Genomic DNA, 26,164 nt, shown 5'->3' with positions numbered 1-26,164 from the left:
GAGACAGAAAACAGGAATGGGTCAGGAGATAGACATTAAGGCTCTTTTGCTAGTTTTCTGAATTACACTTTACATACTCTTTGTGTCCCTTCAGTATTACTATTATTATTAATAGTAATAATCATGCATGATCAAGGCAATTCTAATTTATGGTGACACTTTTCCAGGTAGAGAATACTCAGAAGTGCTTCACCCTTCCTTTCCTCTAGGGGCACTGTGGGACTGTGCAGCTTGCCCAAGGCCACCCAGGAGGCACAAATGGGGAGTCCAACTTTCAACTTCCAGCTCTGCAGCCAGAGACCTAAACCACTGATCTATTAGTCATGTATCAAAAATCATGTGAGACTAGCATGACAGAGATGTTTTTTTCAGTGCTGGAGCAGAGTTTCCCAAAATTATTGCTATTCTGACTAGAGGCATTTCAGAGTTTCAAATCATCAAATGAATTTTTCTAAGCACTCTGTTCTAGAGGACCTGCTTTTACAACCAGGGAGAAACCCTATTTAAGCGGTCAATTATCCTAGAAGAAATTTGCCTATCTGGGTGCTTATGCTGCAGTCTCAAAGTTACTATGCTGTACAAACTACGAGCATGCCTCCATTATTCTGCTTTTCCATTCTTGAACAACAACCCCATAGAGTTGGCGTTGGAGTGCTTGGTTTCCCAGGTTGAGGGAACGGGGTTCCCAGCTGATCACATAATGCATGTTAAAGGATGCTAGGCTAGAAAACCAGTTGAAGTGGACACCACAATTTCAACAAACTCATGTCTGATGCCTTCTGGATGAGGAACTAAAATTCTAAAACCTCTGACTCAAAGCAGACTCAAAGGTTTTGCTACCTGAGGCAATGGACAAGATGGCACTCTCTTTCCATGTACCGTATCAAATGCTTCCAGCTGTGTCTCATTTCAACAGGATAACATCTCTTGTCATAAGTGAGGAAGCTTAGAGGACCAAGGACAACACATGTAAAATCTATAGCTTGGTCCTCTAATTGAAGGGAACAGTTGGGGAGTTAATAAAAAAGGAAGACAGAATGCCAATCTTTATCTACTATCTACTATCTTTTCTGGTAGGATACAGTCTCATTTTCCCTGAAAGCAGGGCCTGCTCTGGTCCCATATCTAACATAGGTAAAGGTAAAGGTTCACCTTGACAAATGTCCAGTCGTGTCTGACTCTAGGGGGTGGTGCTCATCCCCATTTCGAAACCATAGAGCCAGTGTTTGTCCGAAGACTGTTTCCGTGGTCACATGGCCAGAGCGACTAGACACGGAACACCATGACCTTCCCACCAAGGTGGTAACTATTTATCTACTCACATTTTTACATGCTTTCGAACTGCTAGGTTGGCAAGGAGCTGGGACAAGCGATGGGAGCTCACTCTGTCGCGTGGATCCAATCTTACAACTGCTGGTCTTCTGACCTTGCAGCACAGAGACTTCTGCGGTTTAACCCGCAGCGCCACCACGTCCCTCTACATGTAGGAATAAGACAGCAGCTTCCTGAAGGAGCCACCGAAAAATAAGTAAGGGGCCCTCCCAAATATTTGCAAAGCCATGACCTTCCAATACCTTGACAATTTCTCCCCCTTCCACCTCCATCAGCTTCTTGAGGTTGTGTCCGATGTTCTGGGAATTCGAACGCCAGTTCAGTAAACCTAGCAGGTCAACTGACAAAGGCAAAGGAGAGAAAAAAAATTAGATTGCAAGCATTGGCTTCCTGCTGTGGTTCCAAAACAAGACGAAGATGGATACAATATTTATTTCTGGCATGAACTCATACGGGGGGGGGGGGGGAGAGAAGGAGTTTTGTCACAGCTCCAGAAAGGCACACAGCACCTTGCACTGCATCTGGGCATCCTGTTTCAACATTCATTTACCCAGTCTGGCCATCTGCCAGCTCAACGGCTTGATAGGGACCAACCACAAGATGGCAAATCTGTTGTCTGGAGACTAGCTTTGCCAGAAGAAAAGTAGCTTTGAAATGTGGGAACTGTATCCAGTCTTCTGTAAATCACAGTTCTGGAGATAGATCTGTCTTTGCTACTGTCATGTGTGTGTATAAATAGAAATGCATATGGTACCAAAGGGCTCAAAACACTGGCCGGAATCCTGAAGCATTATGTGATTGCAGCTGGGCAATCATGTAAGTCGTTCCTCTGTACCAGCAGGCTCCGTTGTATGGCCAGTCTTGCAGTGGTTGCAAGACTGGTGGTACAATGGGGGATCTGCCAGAGCAGTGGAGATCTTGTGTGATCTCCTTTATGCTCTGAATAGGACAGTAGCTATTCTTTGTCCACTCTTACAGCACATTTCTAATCTTTAAAGGATTGTGGAGGCGGACGTGAAAGTCAGAGCCATCCCAAGACATGTTGATGCCTGAGCCAAAGGACAACGTGGCACTACTTCCATTCCACAGATGGAAGCCAACTAGGCTGAAGGTTGGCATCTCACTTCGGTAGCAAGATAGCATCTTTCAGCGCAAGCCAGAGGACAGCAAACCGTTTGCTGCATGGAGAAGATGGATGGCACACATCATGTCCTCCAAGAGAGAGAAAGGCTCAGGCAGTAGGGCTAAGGAGAAAAGCCGTGGATGTGTGTTGTGTGTCTGTGACTGCATGTAAGTGCTTCATTCTGCCGAGTGGCACAGCCAGCCAGGGAGCCTGCCCATCGTTTTGCAGGAGAAACTCAAATGGAACAGGGTAGCAGACTTCCTGTAAACATCAGGCAAATCTATGTCCCATTAGGTCTTGACTCATTCCACCCAACAGGGAAATTACACAGGCATGTGCCCAAGAGTAGATTTGAATGGCACATGATATAGCAATTGACCTATTTAGGACCTGGCCTGCGTTTCCTCAGAATTGCCAGCAGCCCAACTTACCATTCTGGGTCAGCTTTGTAGAGCAGATGAGTGTTGCAATCTGAAAGCTATCCTTAGTACTCTCTTTGTTTGGGGTAAAGTTGGTCACTTGTGGCTTGGCTGGAACAATTTCCCAGTCCTCCATTTCCTCCTTTGTGGCAGGAAGTGTCAAGTAAAACTTAGCATCTTCCATTTTCTTGTTCTCACCCTGTTGAAGAGACACAAAGAAGACCTTGGAACTCCAAAGACAAGCTTCCCATAGGCTGGTGCCATTGAGGTGAACTGGAATTCCATTTCCAGACTCACCACCCAAGCTGATTGAGAACAATGGGAAATATAATCAATACATCAGAAGGATACCAGGATGCTATGGACTCCTGTAACTCCTAGCTTTGCAAAAGGTCTACTCAAAACAATAATGTTATCAGCATAATGGCAGCTGGCCAAATTAAGACATAAGACATAAGACATAAGAAATTTATTTGTCATTGCACTCACAAGTGGGTGCAACGAAATTATAGATTACAAGCCATTGGATTCATAATATATGCAACAACGATCCAGTTTCCTACTGAAAAATTATCGATGGATTTTTTAGCATTTGGACTTCCAAGACCCGCAGATAAGGCTTGTTTATAGACAGGAGGAAAGGAAAACAATTTGCAAGAATTATAAATATAGGGAGATAAGATACACTTACTCATTCAACTCATCATAACAAGACGGCTCCAAACTATTCTACACACACTGGATACCAACAACAATCATGTAGCAGAGTCAAGGCAAGGCAAGCGTTTGCATTTTACAACAACTCTGAAATATTTTGTGCATATGGAACATAGAAGCAATGTAGATAAAGTTTGTAGAAAATGTTGCCTGGAATTATGGCAACAATGAAAAGACTTACACCTAGATATCCACATGAATTTTGATATGAGTGTCAATGACTGTTTTCTTTTTGGAGTTGGCTCTTTTTTGGGACAATGACAGCTGTTATGAACATAGACTCCTGATTTTTTTTGCTGGAGGTCTATAAAGTTTTGTAGGACTCTTAGGGAGGGTCAAGCATCATGGTTTATTTGATATATTTGAGGTACTGTATTATTAGATTCAACCAGTCTATACATTAGATTCTGTCCCACATCTCAGTGAGCTAGTTAAGGCAGGAGAACATTGTCTTAGGAAGAAACTTCATGAGGAACAACAATACCACCAGGGACTTCCAAAAGATAACATACCTTGTAGACTATTAAGTTATGTCTGCCATCCTGTAGAGTAGTACCATCTGCATTCATCAGCTTCACAAAGGCCATTCCGAAAGCTCTTTCAGATTTATCTCGTGCTGTGGGAAAAACAGGTGGGAGAGAAGAAAATGGAGTGGGGGGAAGCCTCGTTGTCATTCTCTCCACTGGATTATCATCCAGCATCATAACACTGTGTTTTTCATTCTGTGCTAAAGGCCAAACTGTATTTTTTTAAAATAATAAGGATAAAACCTGTAATAACTTGTGGGAACTGCAACAAGGTATTACAGTGTAGGCAAGTTATTGTCCAAAATAAATACATCCCATTTTCCCTCCAATTTTTCTGCTTCCAAGTCAGCCATAGTTTCTAGCCATAGAACAGGTTCAATCATCAGGATTCTGGAATCTCTAGGGAGGGAGGGATCCCAATCTCTGCTGAGGACCTCCTACCCAAATTTTTCTTATATAATGAAGGAATTCCTCAGATTTTAACCTGAATCTACAGATCTATCTGTCCCACACATGGATGAACTCAATTTGGCTACACCAAGCAATAGCACCCAAGAGTCTAAACTTCAGAAAGATAAGGTACGAGGCTCTTGGCAGACTGATCAAAACAGAGTTGAGGCAAAAATGAGCATAACTAAAACTTGAAAAGCAGCAAATCTCACCCTATTCAGGCATTACTTTCTCACAAATAAGACTCCTCATGCTTCCAAGGAATTACCTAGCTCCATTCTTCTCCAGCACCCCTTCCTACATATGGAAAGAGTTGTGTCTGGAGCGGAGATGCTCCTGCTCCCAGGTAGGTCCTAAATGCCAGCATGAAGCCCCGTTTTACATGGTTCTCTGCATTCGGAGGCTAAAAGCAGGTACCTCTTGTCTGCAAAAGAAACCTCCTGACACGGGAGTGAAAACAGCCTAGATGCTCCCCAAAAGCCTTGTGGGACTATTTGTGAAGGTAATGCCTGAACAGGGCTTCTAAATTCTTCCACTCACTGACATTTTCCAGCAGCACCAGAATATATAAAAATCAGGGTTCTTCTTCCATAGAGCAGAGGTCCCCAACCCCCAGTCCGCGGACTCGGCTGTGGAGACAAACCTCCCCCCTCGCACTTCCCCCCACACAGCCCCTTTGTGCATGCACGTACATGCATGAGCTCCACCCTTTTGTGCATGAGCGCCAGGCGCTTGCACGAACACCATGCCGCCATTTGCACATGAGTCTGCGTGCCCATGCATGTATGCAAGCTCAAGGGGGTGCACTACCTTCTCCAGGCAATCCGCAGGGTTGAAAAGGTTGGGGACCCCTGCTGTAGAGAACCTCCATGGATAGGGAATCTCCCTCTTTCTTTCCCCCCAGGGGAACAACTTCAGGTATGGGGTTTGCACACTTTCTTCTTGCATGTTAAGAATCCCTGAAGAGGGCTCATGTCATTTCTAAGCTACCTTTTCCCCATATAGAGCCAAGGATTCCGTAAAGGAAAAATAATAACAAATTCAAAATTCCAAAAGCTTGCTGTTCAAATGGGAGAAATTAGATCCTGCTGAATATATTTCTTTTTTTAGCATTATTTTAGTCCATATGCACCACCCCAGAGATGTTAACAAATTACCTAAGAAATTTTTCTATAGCAACATGTGTATCCCAAGCATTCCCCTACCATACACGCTAGGTTCCAGATCTACGCTCACACTCAAATTTGCCCATCATTCCCAGCACTTACATTCTTGTGATGATCGGTGGCGAAAAGTAAATCTTAAGTGATAACGGCTGACTTCTTTTATTTCTATGGATACCTGTATGGAATAATAGGATAAGTAAGAACTCTGTGGAAAGGACAGTGAATTACTAAATACGCCTTAAGGAAGTTCAGGTCTACGAGGTGAATAGACCTAGAGTAGACTCGTCAATGACCATTTCTTTCTGTTTCTTTCCTTTTCTTTATTGTACGCTTGCCTGCTTCCCACATGCCGTGTTTTCATCTACAAGCTGCACAGTCTCAGGGCAACACCCCCACCCCAAGAAGGGAATGGTGAATCGCTACTGAGTAGAGATGGGGTTATTCGTATATGAATACGAATTTGTATATGAATACGAATATCCCCCCAGAGGTGGAGATAATGAAGGTCCGGTCCCCTGGGGCCAGACTGACCGGTCATGATTTCGCTACTGCCGTGAGCTCTGCAGTCCGTTCCTATTGCTCTGTTCCGTTATCTGCACCTGTGGGGGGATATTCGTATTCGTATACGAATACATCCAGCTCTACTTCTGAGTCCTCTACCTAGAAAACCCTGAAAAGGGCTACCATAAGTCAGAACTAACTTGATGGTACACAGTTATTATAAAGGACACAGCTAGCAAGCATGCCTGCCAGCAGTGTAGCCTCACCTTGACGGTTTCGTACCAGCAGGGCTGCTTGACTTGATAGTAGACAACCGATTTGTACTCTGAGATACCTTCGTAACCAGCACCTGGATGGATAGCTTTCTTTGGGAAAGAAAACATGGAAACAAAAACAAAAGAACGAGTCACAGAAGATGATTAATGCAAATATATATATATAGGATAGAAGCAATAGTTTGCACTCGGTATGAAAAAAAAACCCCTCCGAATTAATTGCACCATTGCATGAAATGCTTCAGAAATATTGTGAAGGCCCTAAGAAAAATGTGGAAAAATGACAGATGCTCAATGCAGCACTGAATGCCAGATACCTTCTGTTGAGACAGAGGTGGAAGCTAGAAAAGTTACTTTTTTTGGACTATAAATCTTAAGGTTTTCCAGCCAACATTGCCATTTTTCCAAGCTCTGGACAGGGAACTGAGCATGTTTAACCTTGAGAAAATAAGACTGAGGGTAGATAGGATAGCATTTTTCAGAAACTTGAAAGGCAGTCATACAGAGGAGACTCGGGATCTGCTCTAGATCATTCCAGAGTGCAGGACATGTGATAATGGGCTGAACCTACTGAAAGCCAAATGCCTAAACTGTTGAACAATACGACTATGGAACCAATGACCTCAGGAGGTGGTGAGCACTCCAATGGTGGAGAGATTCAAGAGAAAATGGACTACTATCTGTCAGATCTGCTTTGCTTTGGACTTCTGCCTTAAGCAGGGAGTTGGGCTCAGTGTCCTTACAGACCCCTTCCGACTCAATGATACTATGATTCTACACCTTCTTGTAGCCCAGCTAGGTCTAGGATGGGGGGAAGAGGCAACAATGGGTATAAAACATCCCAAGGGAAGGAGCCATTTACTTTCCACTTAGAAGATCTTGGGTTGAAACCCTGGCATCCATAGGTCCCCAGATGTTTTCGGACTAAAACTCCCATAGTGGCCTTCTCCACCAGCTTTGCTGGCCAGGATTTCTGGGAGTTGTAGTTCAAGAGCATCTGATGACCCACGTTTGGGAAACTCTGTGTTTCTTTATTTTCCTCTTGCAGGTCTATCGTGGGGGTTAATTCAGATTTTCACTCTGCTCATTCGTCTCCCACTAGGCCACAAGGTGTTTTCTCTCTTTCAACATTTGGAAGAGTTCTGTTCTAGCTATGTCCAGGATGATGGTTTCTACTCACCTGAGGATGATCAGGGGACTGGAAACCAAACCCTATGAGGAAATGCTGAAAGAGCTGAAAATGTTTAGCCTTGAGAAACGGGAACTGAGGGCAGATACGATAACACTTTTCAAATACTTGAAAGGCAGTTGTGCTGAGGAGGGGCAGGATCTGTTCTCACTCATCCCAGACTGCAGGACACATGAAAATGGGCCCAAATTACAGGAAGCCGGATTTAGGCAAAATATAGAGGAAAATCTTCTTGACTTTTAGAGCAGTATGACATTGGAACCAGTTATCGTGGCAGGTGGTGAGTGCACCCATGATGGAGGCACTGAAGAGAAAATTGGTCAACCTTGTGTCAGATCTGCTTTGACTTGGATTACAGCATTGAGTAGAGGGTTGGGCCCCATTGCTTTGTACGCTCCTTCCAACTCATTTTAAGATACTTTGATTCTATGAATTCCACAATCACGTGTATCACATTTTGCAATGACAGGAAGTACAACATTCTTAATGTTTTATTCCAGAGATGTTAACACTGAATACACTTATATTATTAATATTGTATTGGGAAGCTTTGGGAATTTCAGCTCTTCAAGAACATACGAATGTATAAGAAGAGCCCTGCTGGATCAGGCCAAGGGCCCATCTTGTCCAGCTCCCAGTATCTCACGTTGGCAGACAGAAGCTGGTGGAATCTGCCTGCGGAGTGGAAGAAATGAACAGGTGGATATTCCTGGTGGAAGCCAGTGGATGTTGGCAGGCAGAACTTTGGGATGAAGTTGCTTGGGTTGAAGCTGGTTGATGGCAGCAGAAGAACTCGCTCCTTAGTTTTTGTTTTCTCTGTCTCTCTCTTTTTCTTGCCGAACTTCCTCTTCCCCAGGGGGATGCGAGGGACCAGAAGGCAGGCGTCCTGCTGGAGCTGAACCAGGCTGTCATCTCCACTGAGGATATCCATTTAGCCTCTTTTCCAAAACCAATAAAAGTAATTTTCTGAAATGGTTTTGAAGTGTTGTCTTGTTTGTCAGGGGCTGTCACAGGATTATCTTCCCCATCACCTTGTGATGTCATGGGAATTGGGAACATATTTCTCCATGCATGTGTGTGGGAGTGAGCTAGGCATTGTGGGTCCCCTGTCTCAGCTCGTAAGCAAGTATATTAGGTGTCGTGTTGGACAGACACAGGAAGCCAGTGAGCCCTGGTGCCATTTGGAGAGGGTTGGAGTTGGGTTCCCAAACACTATGATCCGTAGGGCCACTACCAGCTCTTAGGATGATTATTATTATGACTATACATGTCTGCTGAAAGATGAGTAAACCAATACGCCTGTACTCTCCATTCTTTGCAATCCTTTCTTAGGGTACTAAATGTGACAGCTTTTTTATTGGTTAATATATTTTGTAATAAAACTTCAGTGTTAAAACTTCCCTCAGTATATGACTATCCACTTTGTCCCCCCCTTCCCCCAAAAACCTTGTTACAGGTGGCTCTTCTCCTTATGACTTGTCTCCATGTTCTGCTACTGACTCACAACAAGACAGCCCATGTGCTCATACATTAATCCAACATGATTCACTTGCAAGGGAAATTCCTGCTGAGTCATGAATGGGGGTCTGCTACTTTAGTCACCATATTTAAAGCTCATTGCTGTGGTCCATGCCAACTAAGCTACTGAAATGTGTATCTGAACATCTGAATTCAGCTGAATCAGATCAAGAATCGGCTTGCTCCCGGTGGCTTTTCACAGGAGGCAGGAAGTAGTAGCCTTCAAAAAATTCACAAGCATGGCCTTGACTCCCTATTTGCTAGTGCCCCACATCTTGTACTCAGATACACTGCCTCTATTCTTGGAGGCTTTATTCAGCTAACAAACCTTCCCTTCTATGAATTTTGTTCAGTTCCTAGTTAAAGTGGACTTGTAACAGCTCAAGGTAGCAAACTACATTTTCTGAAGAAAAAAAAAATCATTTGCCTACATATAAAAGGCCTTTTAATGAACAGCAGGTTGATTATTGTTATTAAAAAGCGCCTACCTCTAAGAGATTGCCATCTTCATCATGGACAGACATTGTGACCTCTACATTCTTGGGAGTCTTCTTTTTACCTTTGTCAAACTCCCCATGCATCAGAGTGACGTAAATATCATTCCGAACTTCACCTGTGACAACGCAAGAAAGTTTGTTTTGGAAATTAAGATGGGCTTTATGGTGTGACACCTGCACCATGAAGCTGGCCCCTGTATTAGGTAGAGTGAGGCATCTACCTCAAACCACAGACTTTGGGTGTCATAAAATATCAGGAAATAGTTACACTGTGGACAGAATCCTATTACTTACACCCACTGTCATAATTCCATCAGTATGGATTTCAGCAGCAGATTGCACCAATTTTAAGAAGTCAATGTTTACATTCAGTGTCACAAGCCAGTCACATGACTTGGTCTATGACAACAAATGCAAACACTGATTTCTCAACTAGTGGGAATTTGCTGTTGACATATGTGCCCACAGATTTATGCTGGCACAATTCCTCTATTGATAATGCGTGGTTATTCTATTTTAATCTGACTGGGAAGGGGTTGGGCTGTAGCAATTGTGGGATTTTGGGACAAAATAATTCCTCTGGTTTTAAATACTACAAATATTTGTTTACATTATGCCTCCTGTTCTGTCTCCGGCAGCAAAAGAGTCTTGGGGTAATCCTAATACGAACCTCTCAACCCAATTTCCTCCAGGGATAGTCAATCATCTAGAGCAGCTTTCCCCAACTTGGTGGTCTTCCCAGCTGTTGGTCTGCAACTCCCATCAACCCAAGTGATTCCAATTCATTGTGCTCCCTGAAGAGGATGAGAGTTCCAGCCCAGCCCTTGGAGAAAGCATCATGCGGTCAAAGGCTCAGCCTGGGATTAAACACAGGGGCCAGAATCCTCTTGGTGTTCATACAGAACTGTGGCTGATTGAGGATATGCCATCACATGTCTTGGTCGTTTTCCTGATCATGCACCCATCTTTCTCACCAAAGGGCACTGAGTGCCCCCCTACATGGGGATTGGTGAATTTATTCTTAGATTCCAATGCACTATTACATCATAAAGAGTTAATTACTTTTTTGGGGTGTAGCAGCTAAACAAACAATTGCTCAATAGTGAAAGACAACTGCAGAAATTTTAAGGAATGCTTAGCACTATAGAAATTAGTTTTGATGGAAAAACCCACTGCCCACTCATAAATGAGTTATCAGAATTCCAGTATAGACTTTTTAAAAATATAAAACATGGCTTTCTTTCATTAAGTATTATAATAATTATACTGATTTTCTTAGCAACCCACCAGCAACTCATGCTGATTTATGGAAAGATGTGTTATGTTAACTAGTAATACCATTTGATATGCTTATGATGTAAGGTTTGATGGTTTATGACAATTTTATGGTTTCCTATATTGTATCTTTGTATTAAAATGTTTAAATTGAAATAACAAAAGAAGGGGCACTCTGGCATGTCTTCAATTAGCCCCAACCAGCTGCAGCAAGTTACACCCACACAGTGCAAAGACCAGTAGGACTGTGGCCTGTACTTCCTCTCTAGAAATATTCATGCATGCCTACAAGATTGTGTTCTTGAAGGTTTTACTCTGGGGAGATGGGATTGTCTCCCATCCCCTGTCCTACGTTTCCTGCTCTTTTAATTATCTGCCCATTCACAAGAGGGCCAATGCTCTTATCCAAGGATGGCTATCTTCTCCTAGAAATGCAACGCCCCCAACCCCACCCTGCAAACATGCCCAGCAGCACAGAAATACCCACCAGGCAGAATGATCTCTGGGAATCCCATTTTGCGAGCCACTGCTGTCGATCTGTCAATGAGATGAGAAAAGTCTTTCTGAACCTGAGCTAAATCCCCAGGCAGAAGCTTCAGAGAAACCCAAAGGCCTAAGGTAGAAAACAAAGATAACACAACAGGCAGTTATGAATGCTACTGGGGAAGGTGGGCATTTGGGCAGGTTTGACAGAGACATGATATTGTGCAACCCAAAACGCATGACAGGGAAAAAAAAATCAAAAAGGTGTGCCAATCAAGTCCACCATTAGTTTTCCCCCAATCTCCAGTTGTGCCATTGAATGTTTTTTTTTTTTTTTTGCAGTTTTTGATTTTGCTTGGCTAGGTAAGCCCCAAAGCCTTGTTGCAAGGACATGACTTAGCCTAACTGCATAGTGCCTTGCTATCTGCACGATCTGTCGGCATCCTTCCACTCTCACCCAAATATCTAGCCATAAAACCTCCCACGAAAGGTTTTAAACAATTATTATTACCCGAAACCTGCCAGAACATTCACATTTTTGTTTGAAATTTAACAAGAAAGCAAACATACGAAAGCATATCTACATGTTTAATCATCCGGTATTATTATTTTTAATATCCTTCTCCTCCTTCAGCCTCAGCTTCCAGAGAATCCACACCCACTTCATCATAGCCTTTCTCGAGGGCAGCAAAATCCTTGGGAGCTTCTGAAAATTCTCCTTCTTCCATTCCATCTCCAATGTACCAATGCAAAAAAGCTTGCTCAGCATACATCAGATCAAATTTATGGTGAGGATGAAGGCAAGCTTCTGCAATGGCAGTTTCATTCATTCATTCATTCATTCATTCATTCATTCATTCATTCATTCATTCATTCATTCATTCATTCATTCATTCATTCATTCATTCAGTTTATATCCCTCTCCCATTAGTGTCACAGCACACTCTGGGCGGGTTACAACTCATAAAATAGAAAACAAAACAAAACAAAAAATTAAAAATATTAAAACCAATAGCAATAACCTTAAAAAATAGCTAGATACAAAATATCTAGCTATACTGGTAGAGAGACCAGTACCATTTAGAAGAGAGACTTTTATTTAGGTTTTCATTCTCCTCAGCAATGGCTGAATTGATTCTGTCACATTTTCAGCTGAGAACCGGTCCCTCTGTTTCCAAAGATGAGAAGGGAAGGTAGATCCGCTTCTCACTGATCCTCACCAAGAGGTCTTCCACTTAAAGATTCCATCCTCTTTCCTCCTTTTAGGCTAATATTTCTTTCCCTCACATTTCTGAAACTGTTTTAATAAGGTTTCAATGCTTTTTTAAAAATGTAGCATGGGAAGTTTGGAGACTTTCCTCTTGGAATCCTCCAACAAGCATGAACATCAAAAGGAGAACTTTTCCAAGTTCCAGGAATACGCTTCATATGGAGTTCCATCTTGCTAACTACATACTTGTGTATCAGCAGCAAAAGTGAATTATTGAAGATTTCCTGAGGAAAATCAACGCATTCTGAGGAACAATACATGCCCTTGGCTTTGCCCATCCTAAGTGATGACTTTGGTTTTCAAGCCAATGGAATCTCTCTGTCTCCAACTCTATTCCAACCCCCCATCATCCTCTCCTTCTTCTGGTCTTTTCAGAACCATCCTTCCATCTGCTCTGGGTACCTTGCCCTTTGTGATTCACTTCCTTGGCAGCAATGACTTTGTTGAAGACTGATGTGAGGGGCTCATTCTCTCCAATCACATGAGAAGTTATTAAAGGCGCCATGATTAACTGCCTCTGTCTGATGTAGGTTTCCATGGCAATCCTGAGAAGGAGCAGAAAAAAGCAGAAGTGAAAGCCTTGGTTGGCAGTGTCTTCAAAATTATCTCAATATTCCAACAAGAGGGAGGACATCTTAGAGTAACCTTCACGAGCTTGTTGCCTCCCAGACTCCCCCAGTCAGCATAACAACTGGTCACACAGACTGGGGGTTCTGGTACCTGAAGACCACAAAAGTAACATTTCCAATATTTGAGCAATATCTCGAGGAATATTTGAGCAATATCTAGAAGATAGCAAGTGAAGGAAGCTGTGTTAAAGCACGAGTAGACAGGAGAGAGATGTGGATCCACCAGTAGATCTCTGACTGTCCCACAGTGGAGTATTTCTGACATGTAAAGGTAAAGGTTCCTCTTAACAATTTTTTGTCCAATCGTGTTCGACTCTAGGGAGCGGTGCTCATCCCCGTTTCCAAGCCATAGAGCCAGCGTTTTGTCCGAAGACAATCTTCTGTGGTCACATGGCCAGTGCGACTTAGACACGGAATGCTGTTACATTCCCATCAAGGTGGTCCCTATTTATCTACTCGCATTTGCATGCTTTCAAGCCGCTAGGTTGGCAGGAGCTGGGACAAGTGACGGGCGCTCACTCCATCACGTGGATTCGATCTTACAGCTGAAGATCTACAGACCTTACAGCACAGAGGCTTCTGTGGTTTAACCCACAGCGCCACTACGTCCCTTTCTGACATATATCTAACAATAAATAACAACAACAACACTTTCTTTGAATGTAGGAACATAAAAAAATAATATGCAGGGGAGAAAAAATGTGTGTTTCTGAGTAAAAAAGTCTTATAAGCTTGATTGTGTTACTGACTACAAATTCCTGGGCCAAACACAAACTCAGAAGTACTACAGCAGCTAGTTCTCAACATGATATCCATTTGCATGAGCCACTGTTTTACACTAGCCATCAAGGTCAGCCCTACCATTAGACAGCACTGAAGTAACTGCCTCAAGTGGCAGAAGCTGTGAGGGCCACGGCCCACAATCTGTTCTGAATACTAGCTTTTATTAAAGAACAGGGCTGTGGGCACAGCACAAGAGGCCCTATTTTTGAGCTACTGCCCTGTTGTTAACTTCAGTGTGGTATTATTCCATGGCTGGTCTTCAATGGGCACTTCCACCTACTTTTGTAGGTGAATTGAGGGGAAGAACATCATTTCCTCCCTCATTTCCAGCACCAAAACACCTTCTAGCAGCCCTATTGGCTCCTACAAATACCTCTCAGGGGTCATGCTACAACCCAAAATACAGTGGTACCTCAACTTGCGAATGTCCCTACTTGCGAATTGTTCGAGTTATGAATGGCTCCCTTCACAAAAAGTTGCTTCGACTTGCGAACGGAGCCTCGACTTACAAACCGAAAAAAGAAAAAAAAACTTTCCTGCCCTTTTTTTGACCTAAGTTCACTTTAGGTCAAAAGAAGAAAAATATTTAAAAAATTCACCCCCTAATGGTAGAGTACGGATTAATCGGCTTTGCATTAGTTCCTATGGTAACTAATGCCTCCACCTACGAACAGCGCCTCGACATACGAACGGAAAACAGCCTGAATGGATTAAATGGTTTTCAACGCATTCCAATGGGAAAGTTTGACTCGACTTATGAACTTTTCGACGTATGAACTTATTTCCAATAAGGATTAAGTTTGTAAGTCGAGGTACCACTGTCGATCCCTCAAGTAGAAAGCTAGTCCACCCCAACTCAGAGTGTTTCCTAACCCAGCAGTAAAAGAGGCAACTTTTCAAGGTTTCACAGCCCTCCCGGTACGTTGAACAGGTTCATACAGAAACGAAACTGGGATAAGCCCAAAGAACTTGCTCTTTTAAGGCCAGCCTTAACCCCTCTCCACCCCCATCATGTTCCTCTTCACAGAACTATCAGGGGTCTCTTAACTGTTGGTAGGAAATCAGAAGAGTAATAGAATCACACTCTCATTTCTGCAGGACAAATTTTTCTTCTCCCACTTTACTCTACAATTAAAAGTATGTGCTGGTACTGGCTTAACTGAAGTTAACACATAAAAAGGTTCTTGCTTAATTGTGATGCACGGCCAGCTTTAAACTCAATTCTTAAATGCACTTAAGAGTGTTATGGTGTTCTGTCTGGGCTAGTTCTGAATGCTGACACACATCAAATCTATTCCAGCAGAAGACTCAATAAGCACTTAAACTAATATTTACAGCCATTTGGGATGCTTATTCATTTTATGCTGCTCTGTTTAATCAAGGAATAAAACCTCTTTGAAGAGCCGGTGCCTTGCAACTCTCCAGGAGCTACTGAACTATAGCTTCCCTCAGGTCCAAACAGCAGAGCCAATGGTGAGGAATGATGGCAGCTATAGCCCATAATATTAGGAGAGACAGAGGCTGCCCATCACTGCATTATTCATTTATACACTGCCTTTTAGGACAAAACCCTCACCAGATAAAATGAGGAATCCAGAAGCACATGGTATTGAAGACAAATACAGAGATGTGAAACACAATGGAAGAAAGGCAGTTTGATGAGTTTTTGATGCACACCTGAAGGTCTGTACCACACAAGCCACACAGATTCAAAAGAGGGGAGCTCTGTGACTACAGGACTGTAGCCCCAATTCTGGCAGTAACCCAGTTGCTACAGTCCTACCTCCCTGCTTGCTTGGCTACTCCACTGCTGAGCAGGGAGATTAGTCCTCCCACACCCTTGTCAGAGTGGCCGGGTGAGTAGGGAGTCAGAATAATAGGCTCAATCAATAGGAAGCCAGATTTAGGCTGAAATTCAGGATGAATGTCTTAACTATTAGAGCAGTATGATGATGGAACCAATTACCTCGGGGGGGGGGGTTGAGCACACCAACAGTACATTAAAGCTAAACTGGTAGCTGAAAGTTGTCTTGTAAGGTTTTTGAAAAGGAAGATAAATTAAATGTGGGTGCTTCTCAAAATATAGCAATTCACATCCCATACCAAGTGCAAAAAAGTCTAAACTTGCTGGTTTACAAGAAAAAAGAGAGAGAGCTAATACTTACTGCTGAAAAGGTATAAAATGTTGCTTCTCTTCATCATCCACTTTTCCATGGATGATGTCCGTAATGTCCATTACTAGGAAAAGAAAAGTTTTGATGAAACATACTATCATAACATAACATTTATACTAAAAAAAGCCTCCTCTAAAGTTTGGAAGCTTATTTCACATCGTATGAGGCTGAGTGGACAACCTGTGTCCCTCCAGATGCTGTGGGACTGCAAGTCGTTGGCCATGGTGATGAAAGCTGATGGGAGTCACAACTTAACAAGTGAGCCAACACAAGTTGACCATGCCCAATCTAGGGTAAGATCAGAGCCAGTTTTGGAGGTTGAATGTACAATTGTGACCAACATACCAAATACAATGGACCTTCCATATATGGTGGCCCACTGGGGTCTCACTAGATCCGTTTTCATTGCCTTCCCAACACAGCAAAAACATGGAAGAATATCCTGTTCCTCATATACCATAATACCTGAAACACGTGCATTCCATTCTAGGCTTCTACACCCTGTAGCGCAGTGGTCCCCAACATTGGGCCTCCAGATGTTCTTGGGCTAAAACTCCCAGAAGCCTTCGCCACCACCTCTGCTGGCCAGGATTCCTGGGAGTTGAAGTCCAAGAACATCTAGAGGCCCAAGTTTGGGGATCACTGCTCTAGTGCAGCACATCTGACCTGGTGGCTTGGGCATGGTGAAGTTCTGACATGTATCATTCTTTCAATCCATTTTAAACTTGCAACTCAAAATCCAGTCTAGTTCAAGAGTGTGTGACTGGGTCAAAGTGTATTTTGTGGTTAAATAGGGAATTGAAGTGAAATCTTCTTTGTCCTAATTTCCCAGTGTAACAGCTACAACGCCCCGGTTTCTTCAGTCAGGCAAAGCCTATCATTCTGAACAGAGATGGTCACAAATTAAAAAACAAATCACCACATTCCTTCAAAAAATTGCTAATTCATTGATTTGTATTCATGTGAATCAATGCTCCAAAGAATATGAATCAATGAACTTTTAGTGATTTTTTTTAATTCATTGATTCATTTGGCTATAAAAGAAGCCCCACCCCAGGTACCTAGAGACACCAAATTCACAGGAAAGCTCCCGCTTACTGTCCACTACAAGCCCTCCACATTTCTGAAGATTGCATTTCAGATGTCCTAATTATACACTCACAAAGAGTCCATCCGAGAGAAAGTTCATCTCAACCACCTAGAGACTCCGAAACCAGAGATATTTCCCATGACTCTCCTCTACAATCCCTCCAAGTTTGGTGAAGATTAGGTTTCCCCAAGCCAGCTGTTAAAGTGCACTTTCCTACAGGAATTGTAGAGGAGATTCAGTGGAAGCTTCTCTGTGATTTTGGTGTCTCTAGGTGCTAGAGGGAACCTTCCTTGGGAAGCCCTCCTTATGGGTGTATAACTTGGAAGTCTGAAGCCCAAACTTCACCAAACTTGCTTGTCTTGTAGAGGAGAGTCGGGGAAGCTTCCTTTCAAATTTGGTGTCTCTAGGTGCTGGGGGGGGGGCTATTTTATAGGGTTTAAAATGTAAGAAAAAATCATAAATTTGTAATTTGTGATTCGTCAACCTTGACGAATCCCAAATCAAAACAAATCATAATTTTCCTGATTTGTGACCATCTCCAATTCTGAACAGAGAAGTGAGAAGAGAAGATCTATACTTAGGGCTAACTCTAGTGTGAGACAGAGACGGTGACCCCAAGTAGCAGATTGTAGAGGCCACAAGGAAGCAAACTCAAATCGCATATTTCCCCCTAGTTGTGTCCCCAACTATTCTGAGCTGGACAGCATGATGACCTGACCGTAAAAGATCTAGGTGGCTTATGAAACCAAATGAAACTCTCCCTTCTAGGAATCAGTGCTTTGCCGCTCACACCAGCAGATCTTGCAACAATAATAATTGCCAGAGTAGCAAACTCAGTCACACATGCAAGGGATTTGCCTGGAAGGGGAGCCTTCAAAATGTGATCACCAGTATGCTAAAGACTTGCTGTCCTCTTTTAAAATAAAGGCATCTCGCTGCTCAACAGCAATAACAAAACGTCACATCACACTCACACCGCACTTTACAGGAGGCAAGGACAGAGGCAGCTCTCCAGGTGCTCTCGTTCCCTCAGTCCTAGCCTGTCTGGCCAAAGGGGAAGAACGATGGAAGTTGTATTCCAAACGCATCTGGAGGGCACACACTTCACTTCTGCCATTTTTACCCACTTCAAGGTATTTCATAGGAAGAGGTGTATTATCTTACATCTGTGGCACTTTGGGGCTCAAGTGATTAGGTACAAAATCCCTTGTGGTCCATGTGAGAAAGCAGGCTACAGTTTAAGGCTAAATACAACTTTTTAGTCTTTAAGGCAGAGGTTCCCAAACTGTGCCCATGGCATCCTGGGGTGCCAACCAAGCATGGCCAGGGGTGCTATGGAATCTGTAGAGTTACTACTCAGGCTGGACTCCCCTCTCCCTTCTCCCCTTGCCCAAACTATCATATTGGAGAAGCCACAGCCAGTGGCCAGTAAGCCAAGGGAAATGCAAGTCAAAAAAAGTTTGGAAACCCCTATTTTACGTTGTCACAAGACACTTTAAAGGATTTTGCATCCTACAGGCTGCATAGCATTCCACAGACTGTGCCAGCCTTATAAAAACAGCCATGTTCAAACCAGAGCTTGAAAATGTTGCTTTGAGTGGACTGCAACTCCCAGAATCCCCCAGACAGCACTGGATTCTGGGATATGTAGTCCCAATGAGTAACATTTCCAAGCAGGGGCTGAAATGGTTTTCGCTCCTCCGATTTACAGGAACCTTTGTGGGAGGCCGAATACTCCAAAGGAGGACAAAAGGTTCCAGGAAAGAAGGCCACCTGGAGGGCCATATTTCTTCCCCCAGTTCTAAAAATATCTCATTTGGAGTTTTTCACCTGGGGACAATGGGCTTCCCAGAAAAGGATGTGAAAGTCAGCTGGAGAGAAAGACACAGAAAGGAGACCACAACTTCCCACAAATTTCTTGGCCAAGCAATGAGGAAGAGAAAAGGCAAATTAAATATTTCTTCCTTTCACTCACAACTCAAATCATATTACATACACACATGTACATGTTAAGGTGTAAAGATTTCATTCACAAAAGACTTAAATATTTTAAATGATTTTTTAAAAGATAACATTTATACAATGCTTCTCCCCCACACTTTTTCATTTGCATTGGTATATTTTGCAAAGGCTTATGGTCACAAGTGATAAGTTAATTGAATGAATTTTACAGATCAGGAATTGATGGGCTTCAGAGTATAAGGGAGGGCAATAAATGTAGATGGTTGTACATGAAAAAGAATAAAACATCCCCTGAAAATAAGCCCTAATGCATTTTTGGAGATAAATTTAATATAAGACCCTGTTCTATTTTCGGGGAAACACGGTATATCACAGCTGATCATCAGAAACTTTAATCACATATCACTCCCACACATGTACATCCTTCCCTCTACATCATGCTTTGCTTTTATCTGCATTTAGGTAGGAAACATTGTTACAAGCCAGTGGTTCCCAACCTTGGGTGCTCAGATGTTCTTGGACTAAAACTCCCAGAAGCCTTCACTACTAGCTTTGCTATCCAGGATTTCTGGGAGTTGTAGTCTTAGAACATCTGGGGACCCAACATTGGGAGCCATTGCTCTAGATAGAAGAAGTGAGAATTCAAAGCCCAGGACTTTGATTGATGTCCTAGCCATCTAAAACAATTGATGGGACTTCACTGAACAGAAGACCTTATAAGCCATCATGGTTTCTCTTACCTGCCACTCCAAATGGTCTCCGGAGGCCACAGGTGTGTTTTTTGCCCTCTTTCAGCTCCATGTGACCCACTCTCACAATCTGACACACCAAGCTGATGCGAGGTCGGATCAGGTCAGAACTGCTAAGGTCCTAGAAAGGCGAGACCATCAAACCATAATCAGAGCAGTTTGAGAAAGAGAGAGGGGAAAAGAACATAACTTGATCCATCAGAGTTGCAGTCACACACCCCCAAAAAACTTACAAATCTGATTTCAGACAGTCCTGTTATATGACAAATTTTGTACAATGAACATATATGCCTGGAAGTTCATGGAACTGAAGCAGTCAACCCTGCCGTGAATCTATGCACAGCTTCTATATTTTCTCTTGTCATGGTGAATCTGGCATTTTGAACAGCCAACCAGACTCCCTCCTAATTTTGGACCCAGGAAGATGAGCTGATTGTTAGCCGCCTAGAGTGGTCCTGAGTTGGCTAGATAGGCGGGATATAAATAAATAAATAAATAAATAAATAAATAAATAAATAAATAAATAAATAAATAAATAAATAAATAAATAAATAAATAAATAAATAAATAAATAAATAAATAAATAAATAAATAAATAAACAAACAAACAAACAAACAAACAAACAAACAAACAAACAAATTGATGATGATGATGATGATGATGATGATGATGATGATGATGATGATGATGATGATGATGAGTGGACAACATCTGAACAATTATGTGACAATCCAAGCCCTTCCCAGATCTAAAACACTGGGCAGAAAGGTGTGGGTTCTGTGCTTTCATCATGACTAAGGTACTTCATATGTCTCACCTTGGAGCATCCAAATGGGTAAGCCTCCTTAGATCTTTTCCTACCCAGCAAAGCAAAACCAGTATCTGTGGACCAAATTTAGACTTGGCCAACAAAGTAAGGTCAAATATGGTAAACTCTGTCTAGATACACACAGATGACATCTACATGGTTCAAACCCAACACTATCTGTTCCATCTGCTGTGCTCCATGGATCTTCAGGGATAAACGCAGGTACAAGTTACTTTTGATCTCTCAGCTGGAGTCATCCCTAGTTGCCACCTGTTCTCCAAACTTAGTTGTAGTTTCTCATTCTAGATAGTTTTTTTAAACATCCTGAAGAGGTTCATTTGAGGCCACAAAAAGATTGAGTAGAAGGGAAAAGAGTGGGCAGAGTAAAAAAGATCGAGTAGGAAATGGAAAGGCAGAATAAAAACTAGAAAAGTGAGGAAAGGTACTGTTTCTCTGGATATGCAAACCCAGTTTATCACAGTCAGAGAATAGAAATTGGTATTGGTGTTGTGAATCGTGTGTACTGAAGCACAATGCCCCACATTCATACATCAACAGTTGTGTGTTGTTGTTGTTTGAAGAATTGAATTATATGCAGATTAGAAGTGGTGATAATCCAAACAGTTGCAAGTCAACCAATGGACTGTTCAGACATCCAAATAAGACAGTCTCATGATATTTTTTGGGGGAGGGGAAGGTTTTCTTACACTCTTAAAACTGTCAAATACTTTTCACCAGATCATTTTGTGGCCTTCTTCTGGGGCCATAATTTAGAAATCTATAATGAAGAGGGACGTGGTGGTACTGCGGGTTAAATGGCAGAAGCCTCTGTGCTGCAGGGTCAGAAGACCAGCAGTCGTAAGATCGAATCCACGCAATGGAGTGAGCTCCCGTCGCTTGTCCCAGCTCCTGCCAACCTAGACATTCGAAAGCATGTAAAAATGCGAGTAGATGAATAGGTACCACCTCGGTGGGAAGGTAATGGTGTTCCTTGTCTAGTTGTGTTGGCCATGTGACCACAGAAACTGTCTTTGGACAAACGATGGCTCTATGGCTTGGAGACGGGGATGAGCATCACGCCCTAGAGTCAGACATGACTGGAGTAAATGTCAAGGGGAACCTTTACCTAATGAAGAGTTATTTTGGTCTGGTTCCTACCACCACTAAACTGAGACTTTGTCTCTCCCTCATATTTGGGTCCAACAAATGCTTCAGTTCTTATGTGGCTTTTACTATCAGATATCTTGTTTATTATTTATTTAAAATACTTATATCCCACCTTTCTCCTAAAAAGGACCCCAGACAGCTTACAGTATTAAAACAGAAAGAATGCTAAAAACTAAGAACAAGGAATGATTACAAACTTTAAAAAGATTTAAACAGATGTAATGTTAAAATTATTAATATTGATATTAATATTAACAATTCACCCTACTTTCAATGAAGGCATGAAGCAGAATAGGACTGAATCAGACAGTTATACCTTTAATGCACCACTAAACATGTTCCCAGTTCTTTCACTAGAAATGTCCCTCAAGGTTGCATATTCAGCTTCAATGCAACAGCAGATCTGCACAAATGCACATATATACAAGTAGGGTTTGTTCTAGATAATCCTTACACACATAAATTTGCAGAATCCCATCTTTGTAGGGAGATGATGCAATAGCTCAGTTGAGTCCCCAGATGCTCTTGGATTAAAACTCCCAGAAGCTTCCACTACTAGCTATGCTGGCCTGGATGTCTGGGAGTTGTAGTCTATGAACACCTGGAGACCCGAGGTTGGAAGCCGAATCACCTCCTCCTGTGTTGCTCTTCTAGATAAGACGGTCCTACCATTCCCCACTCTTCCAGGGAGTTCAAAACACTACGGTAGCTGGGATGCAACCTTAACACACATCAGTTACTCACCAGGAAATAAGAGTGAATATTTAACTGCACCAACACTAATGAGAGCCTTATTCTTGCCCTCAGTGGAAACATGACACACACAGGGAAACGGGAAGGAATTATTTTTGATTTGTGGACAAGGTGAAAACCCAGCTGCAGAAGGTTCCCACCACCGTTTAACCAAACAATTGAAAAAAAGGGGGGGATGGCTTGCGCAGTTTATGCATCTTCTGGGAAGGCCCTTCCCTATGTATCACCTGCGGGCACCACTTGCATGCAATTAGAAAAGAAATAGCCTTCTGTGCTTTTGGGAATGGTCTCCAAAAGGAGTGGCTACTCGCTCTAGCCTCTTTATTTGTACTCCTATGGTTTTGACACTGCATCTGTTCTTTTCAGATCATAACCGTATACACTTCTGCCTTCAGCAACACTGAGGTTAAGGGTGCTGGACCCCCGGGTAATTCAAAATCTGCATATAACTCTTATGCTCCCCAAAACAAAGCAGAAACAGAAAATTCACACAGAGAGAGAGAGAGAGAGAGAGAGAGAGAGAGAGAGAGAGAGATCAGTTCTCTCTACAGTACAGTGATGCCTCGGTTAACGGGCACCTCGTTTAACGACGAATCCACATAGCGACAATTTTTTGCGATTGTTTTTGCGATTGCATAACAATGTTTCTAATGGGGAAATATTGCTTTGCGATGATCGGTAAGCTGTTTCGCTTACCGAGTTTTGCATAACAATGTTTTCCCAACAGCTGATTGGCGGTTCCAAAATGGCCGCTGGGTTAAAAAAATGGCCACCCGCTGTGTTTTTGCGACCATTCCTTGCTTACCGGACAGCAAAAATGGCGGCCGTATGGAGGATTTTCGCATAAAGGTAATTTTTTTGCCCATAGGAACACATTAAATGGGTTTTTATGCATTCCTATGGGCTTTTTTATTTTGCATAGCGACGAATCTGTATAGCGATGATTTTGGCTGCACGGATTATCGTCGCTATGCGGGGCACCACTGTATTGCGGTTTTCTTCCATAGCGTTGACAGTGTTCTCCACACAATACCATGTGTAATAAAGTCTTTATGGCCCTTGACCTAGAGACTGAATTAGAGATGTTGTGTTTGGGGCAAGTAGACCACTTCAATGCTTTCAGTGTTGATCTCATGCCCCTAGTACTGGGTGGCCAGAGACACATTATTTCTTGAATATTTATTTATTTAGTGAAATATTTATTATGTATTGAAACAAAATCCTTGTAAACTAAAACTATGCTGCTCAAACGCATGCAAATCATGGGAGAAGGGCAGAGTTATACCAACTGGATAACCCCCTTCCAACCTAGAATCCAAAAAATTAGGAACATAACATTAGATCCCCTGAGAGATTAATCATGCCTCAAACACTAAAGGCAGGTAGGCAGCTTGAATATTAACCTGCCAAATAAGCTAATCAAGCCTTTCTGTGATTCTCTCAACTGACTCAGGTTAGAGCTGCAAAAAAACTTTCACTCTTAAGATGCTCTGATGGAAATCAGTCAGGTTTCACCCAGCGCCAAATCCATTATCTGTGCGGCAGTAATCTTTCTGGTATCACAGAAGACTTGTTTATTCTCCCTGGTTCCTTAAGCTCTTTTTATCAGGTTGTAATAGTCTGCTGGGAAATTTCATGATCACTGTTTTTAGGACAAGATTTTTGTTGCTTTAGGAATGCAACTCTTGTTCCACTTTTAAAAATACTACTTTCCATCCTTTTTTTACATTTATTCCTGGAAGTCACCCTGAATATTTTATTTTTCATTAAAGGACAGTTTTTAAGAAAAACCCAATGATTTTATTTAAAGGCACTCCTCACTTAGTGACCGAGTTCCATACCTATGATTAGGTTGTTAAGCGAATTGGTCAATAAGTGAGGAAGAATAATACTGTATACAAGAGTAATAAATCACATACAGTCAAGAAGAGGCATGGGGATGATGCAAGCACACATTTATGAAGGTAAATCTGAACTATCATTAAACATTAAATGAGGAGAGCCTGTATTGGGGCTTTTTAATGTTAATAATGGGTTACCTTAATTTATAGTCAACAGAACACTGCATCACGCAATAATCATATTGTATAATAATGATATAGCTGGCTGGATAGCTCAGTGATTTAGGAGTTCGATTCCTCACTGTGCCTCCTACAAGAAGATCCAACCTGTGTAGTCTTGGGCAAGCCGCGCAGTCCCATGGCACGCCAATAAAAAGGAAATAGTAAACCGCTTCTGAGTATTCTCTACCTTGGAAAACCCTGAAAAGTCTCTCCATAAATCAGAACTGACTTGACACCATATGCAGATTATTATATTATTATAATAATAATTAGTAAAGACAAGTTTACAAAAGTAAAAAACATGTGTCTTTCTGTGTGTATACTTGTGGATATAAAAGCTAAATCAATCATATATTGTCTAGTAAGAACAGCCATTTTCACAAACTCTGCCACTTGTTCAGTGGCTGACTTATCAGAGTCCTTGTTCAGTGGCTGACTGACTATAGCAACATAGCCATAAGAAAGTCAGAAGAGGGGACAGGAAGGGACTTGGTAGCAGACGCTTCCTTAGCCCCTTGAGAAAAGTTACAATGGAAATAAACATGCCAAACATATACCACCTCACTACTGTTCTGCAGACAACATTGTTCCTTCCTTATTACATCTGCCATCTTGTACAATGGAAGCATAACGCCTTGACAAAATAAAAGCTTGTATTCAGGAAAAGGTAGCTGTTAGAGGTGACCACAAAACGGCAGTTCGGTGGTTCGCCCCGGTTCATTTCTCGTCCAAACAGGTATCTGGCGCTTCCCATAATATATGGACCATAGCAGCTAGCAAAGTTTGCATAACCTGATCGTGGAAGTAATGAGTTACTTTTAAAAACTTGGATAGTTCAGTGGTTTATGTCCCTGGTTACAGAGCCAGAGGTTGGGTGTTTTATTACTTGCTGGGCCTCAATGATTCATAAGGTCGCTTCCAGAACTACAGTTCTATGACAGTGATTATGATTATTAGGATAATAACCACCAGTGTTCCTTTCTTGAGAGATGGAACAAGAGTCCCAGAATTTCCTTGTCATCTGAACAGGAACAGGAATTTCTATGTCACTTGCTGCAGGTCTCCACACCTCCTTTGTTGAAACTGCAGGTCTGATTGATAGAAATAAAAGTCCAGCTCCCTATCTGTGGAAGAGGGCAGGTGAAGTCATGGTAGGCTTTCAACTCTGATTTTACAAGGGCAGGGAATCCATTCCGAGTTATAATCCAAACTTTAAAGAAGTTGCCTAAGGTGGTAAATGAAT

At 42.3% G+C, this 26,164-nt stretch overlaps 1 protein-coding gene across 3 annotated transcripts in view; it reads right to left on the bottom strand.

Annotated features, from left to right (window-relative positions):
• The window catches only part of DOCK5 (dedicator of cytokinesis 5), a 145,811-nt gene that overhangs the window by 61,420 nt on the left and 58,227 nt on the right, over positions 1–26,164 (bottom strand). For all 3 annotated transcript variants that reach the window (XR_012080855.2, XM_078379731.1, XM_072979031.2), the window contains exons 10-19: positions 20,121–20,250; positions 16,320–16,392; positions 13,145–13,287; positions 11,477–11,602; positions 9,706–9,830; positions 6,502–6,600; positions 5,837–5,909; positions 4,104–4,207; positions 2,887–3,073; positions 1,575–1,672 (exon numbers count right to left, since the gene is read on the bottom strand). Coding sequence is in view for 2 of the 3 variants with exons in the window: in XM_078379731.1 (XP_078235857.1) it covers positions 1,575–1,672; positions 2,887–3,073; positions 4,104–4,207; positions 5,837–5,909; positions 6,502–6,600; positions 9,706–9,830; positions 11,477–11,602; positions 13,145–13,287; positions 16,320–16,392; positions 20,121–20,250 (1,158 nt within the window). In the remaining variant the exon portion in view is untranslated. The remainder of the gene's footprint in view (positions 1–1,574; positions 1,673–2,886; positions 3,074–4,103; positions 4,208–5,836; positions 5,910–6,501; positions 6,601–9,705; positions 9,831–11,476; positions 11,603–13,144; positions 13,288–16,319; positions 16,393–20,120; positions 20,251–26,164) is intronic.

This window comes from Pogona vitticeps, chromosome 8, assembly GCF_051106095.1.
Source record: "Pogona vitticeps strain Pit_001003342236 chromosome 8, PviZW2.1, whole genome shotgun sequence".
Taxonomy (NCBI): Eukaryota; Metazoa; Chordata; class Lepidosauria; order Squamata; family Agamidae; genus Pogona; species Pogona vitticeps.
The sequence above is the reverse complement of the archived record's forward strand: the minus strand, read 5'-3'. Positions and strand labels throughout refer to the sequence as shown.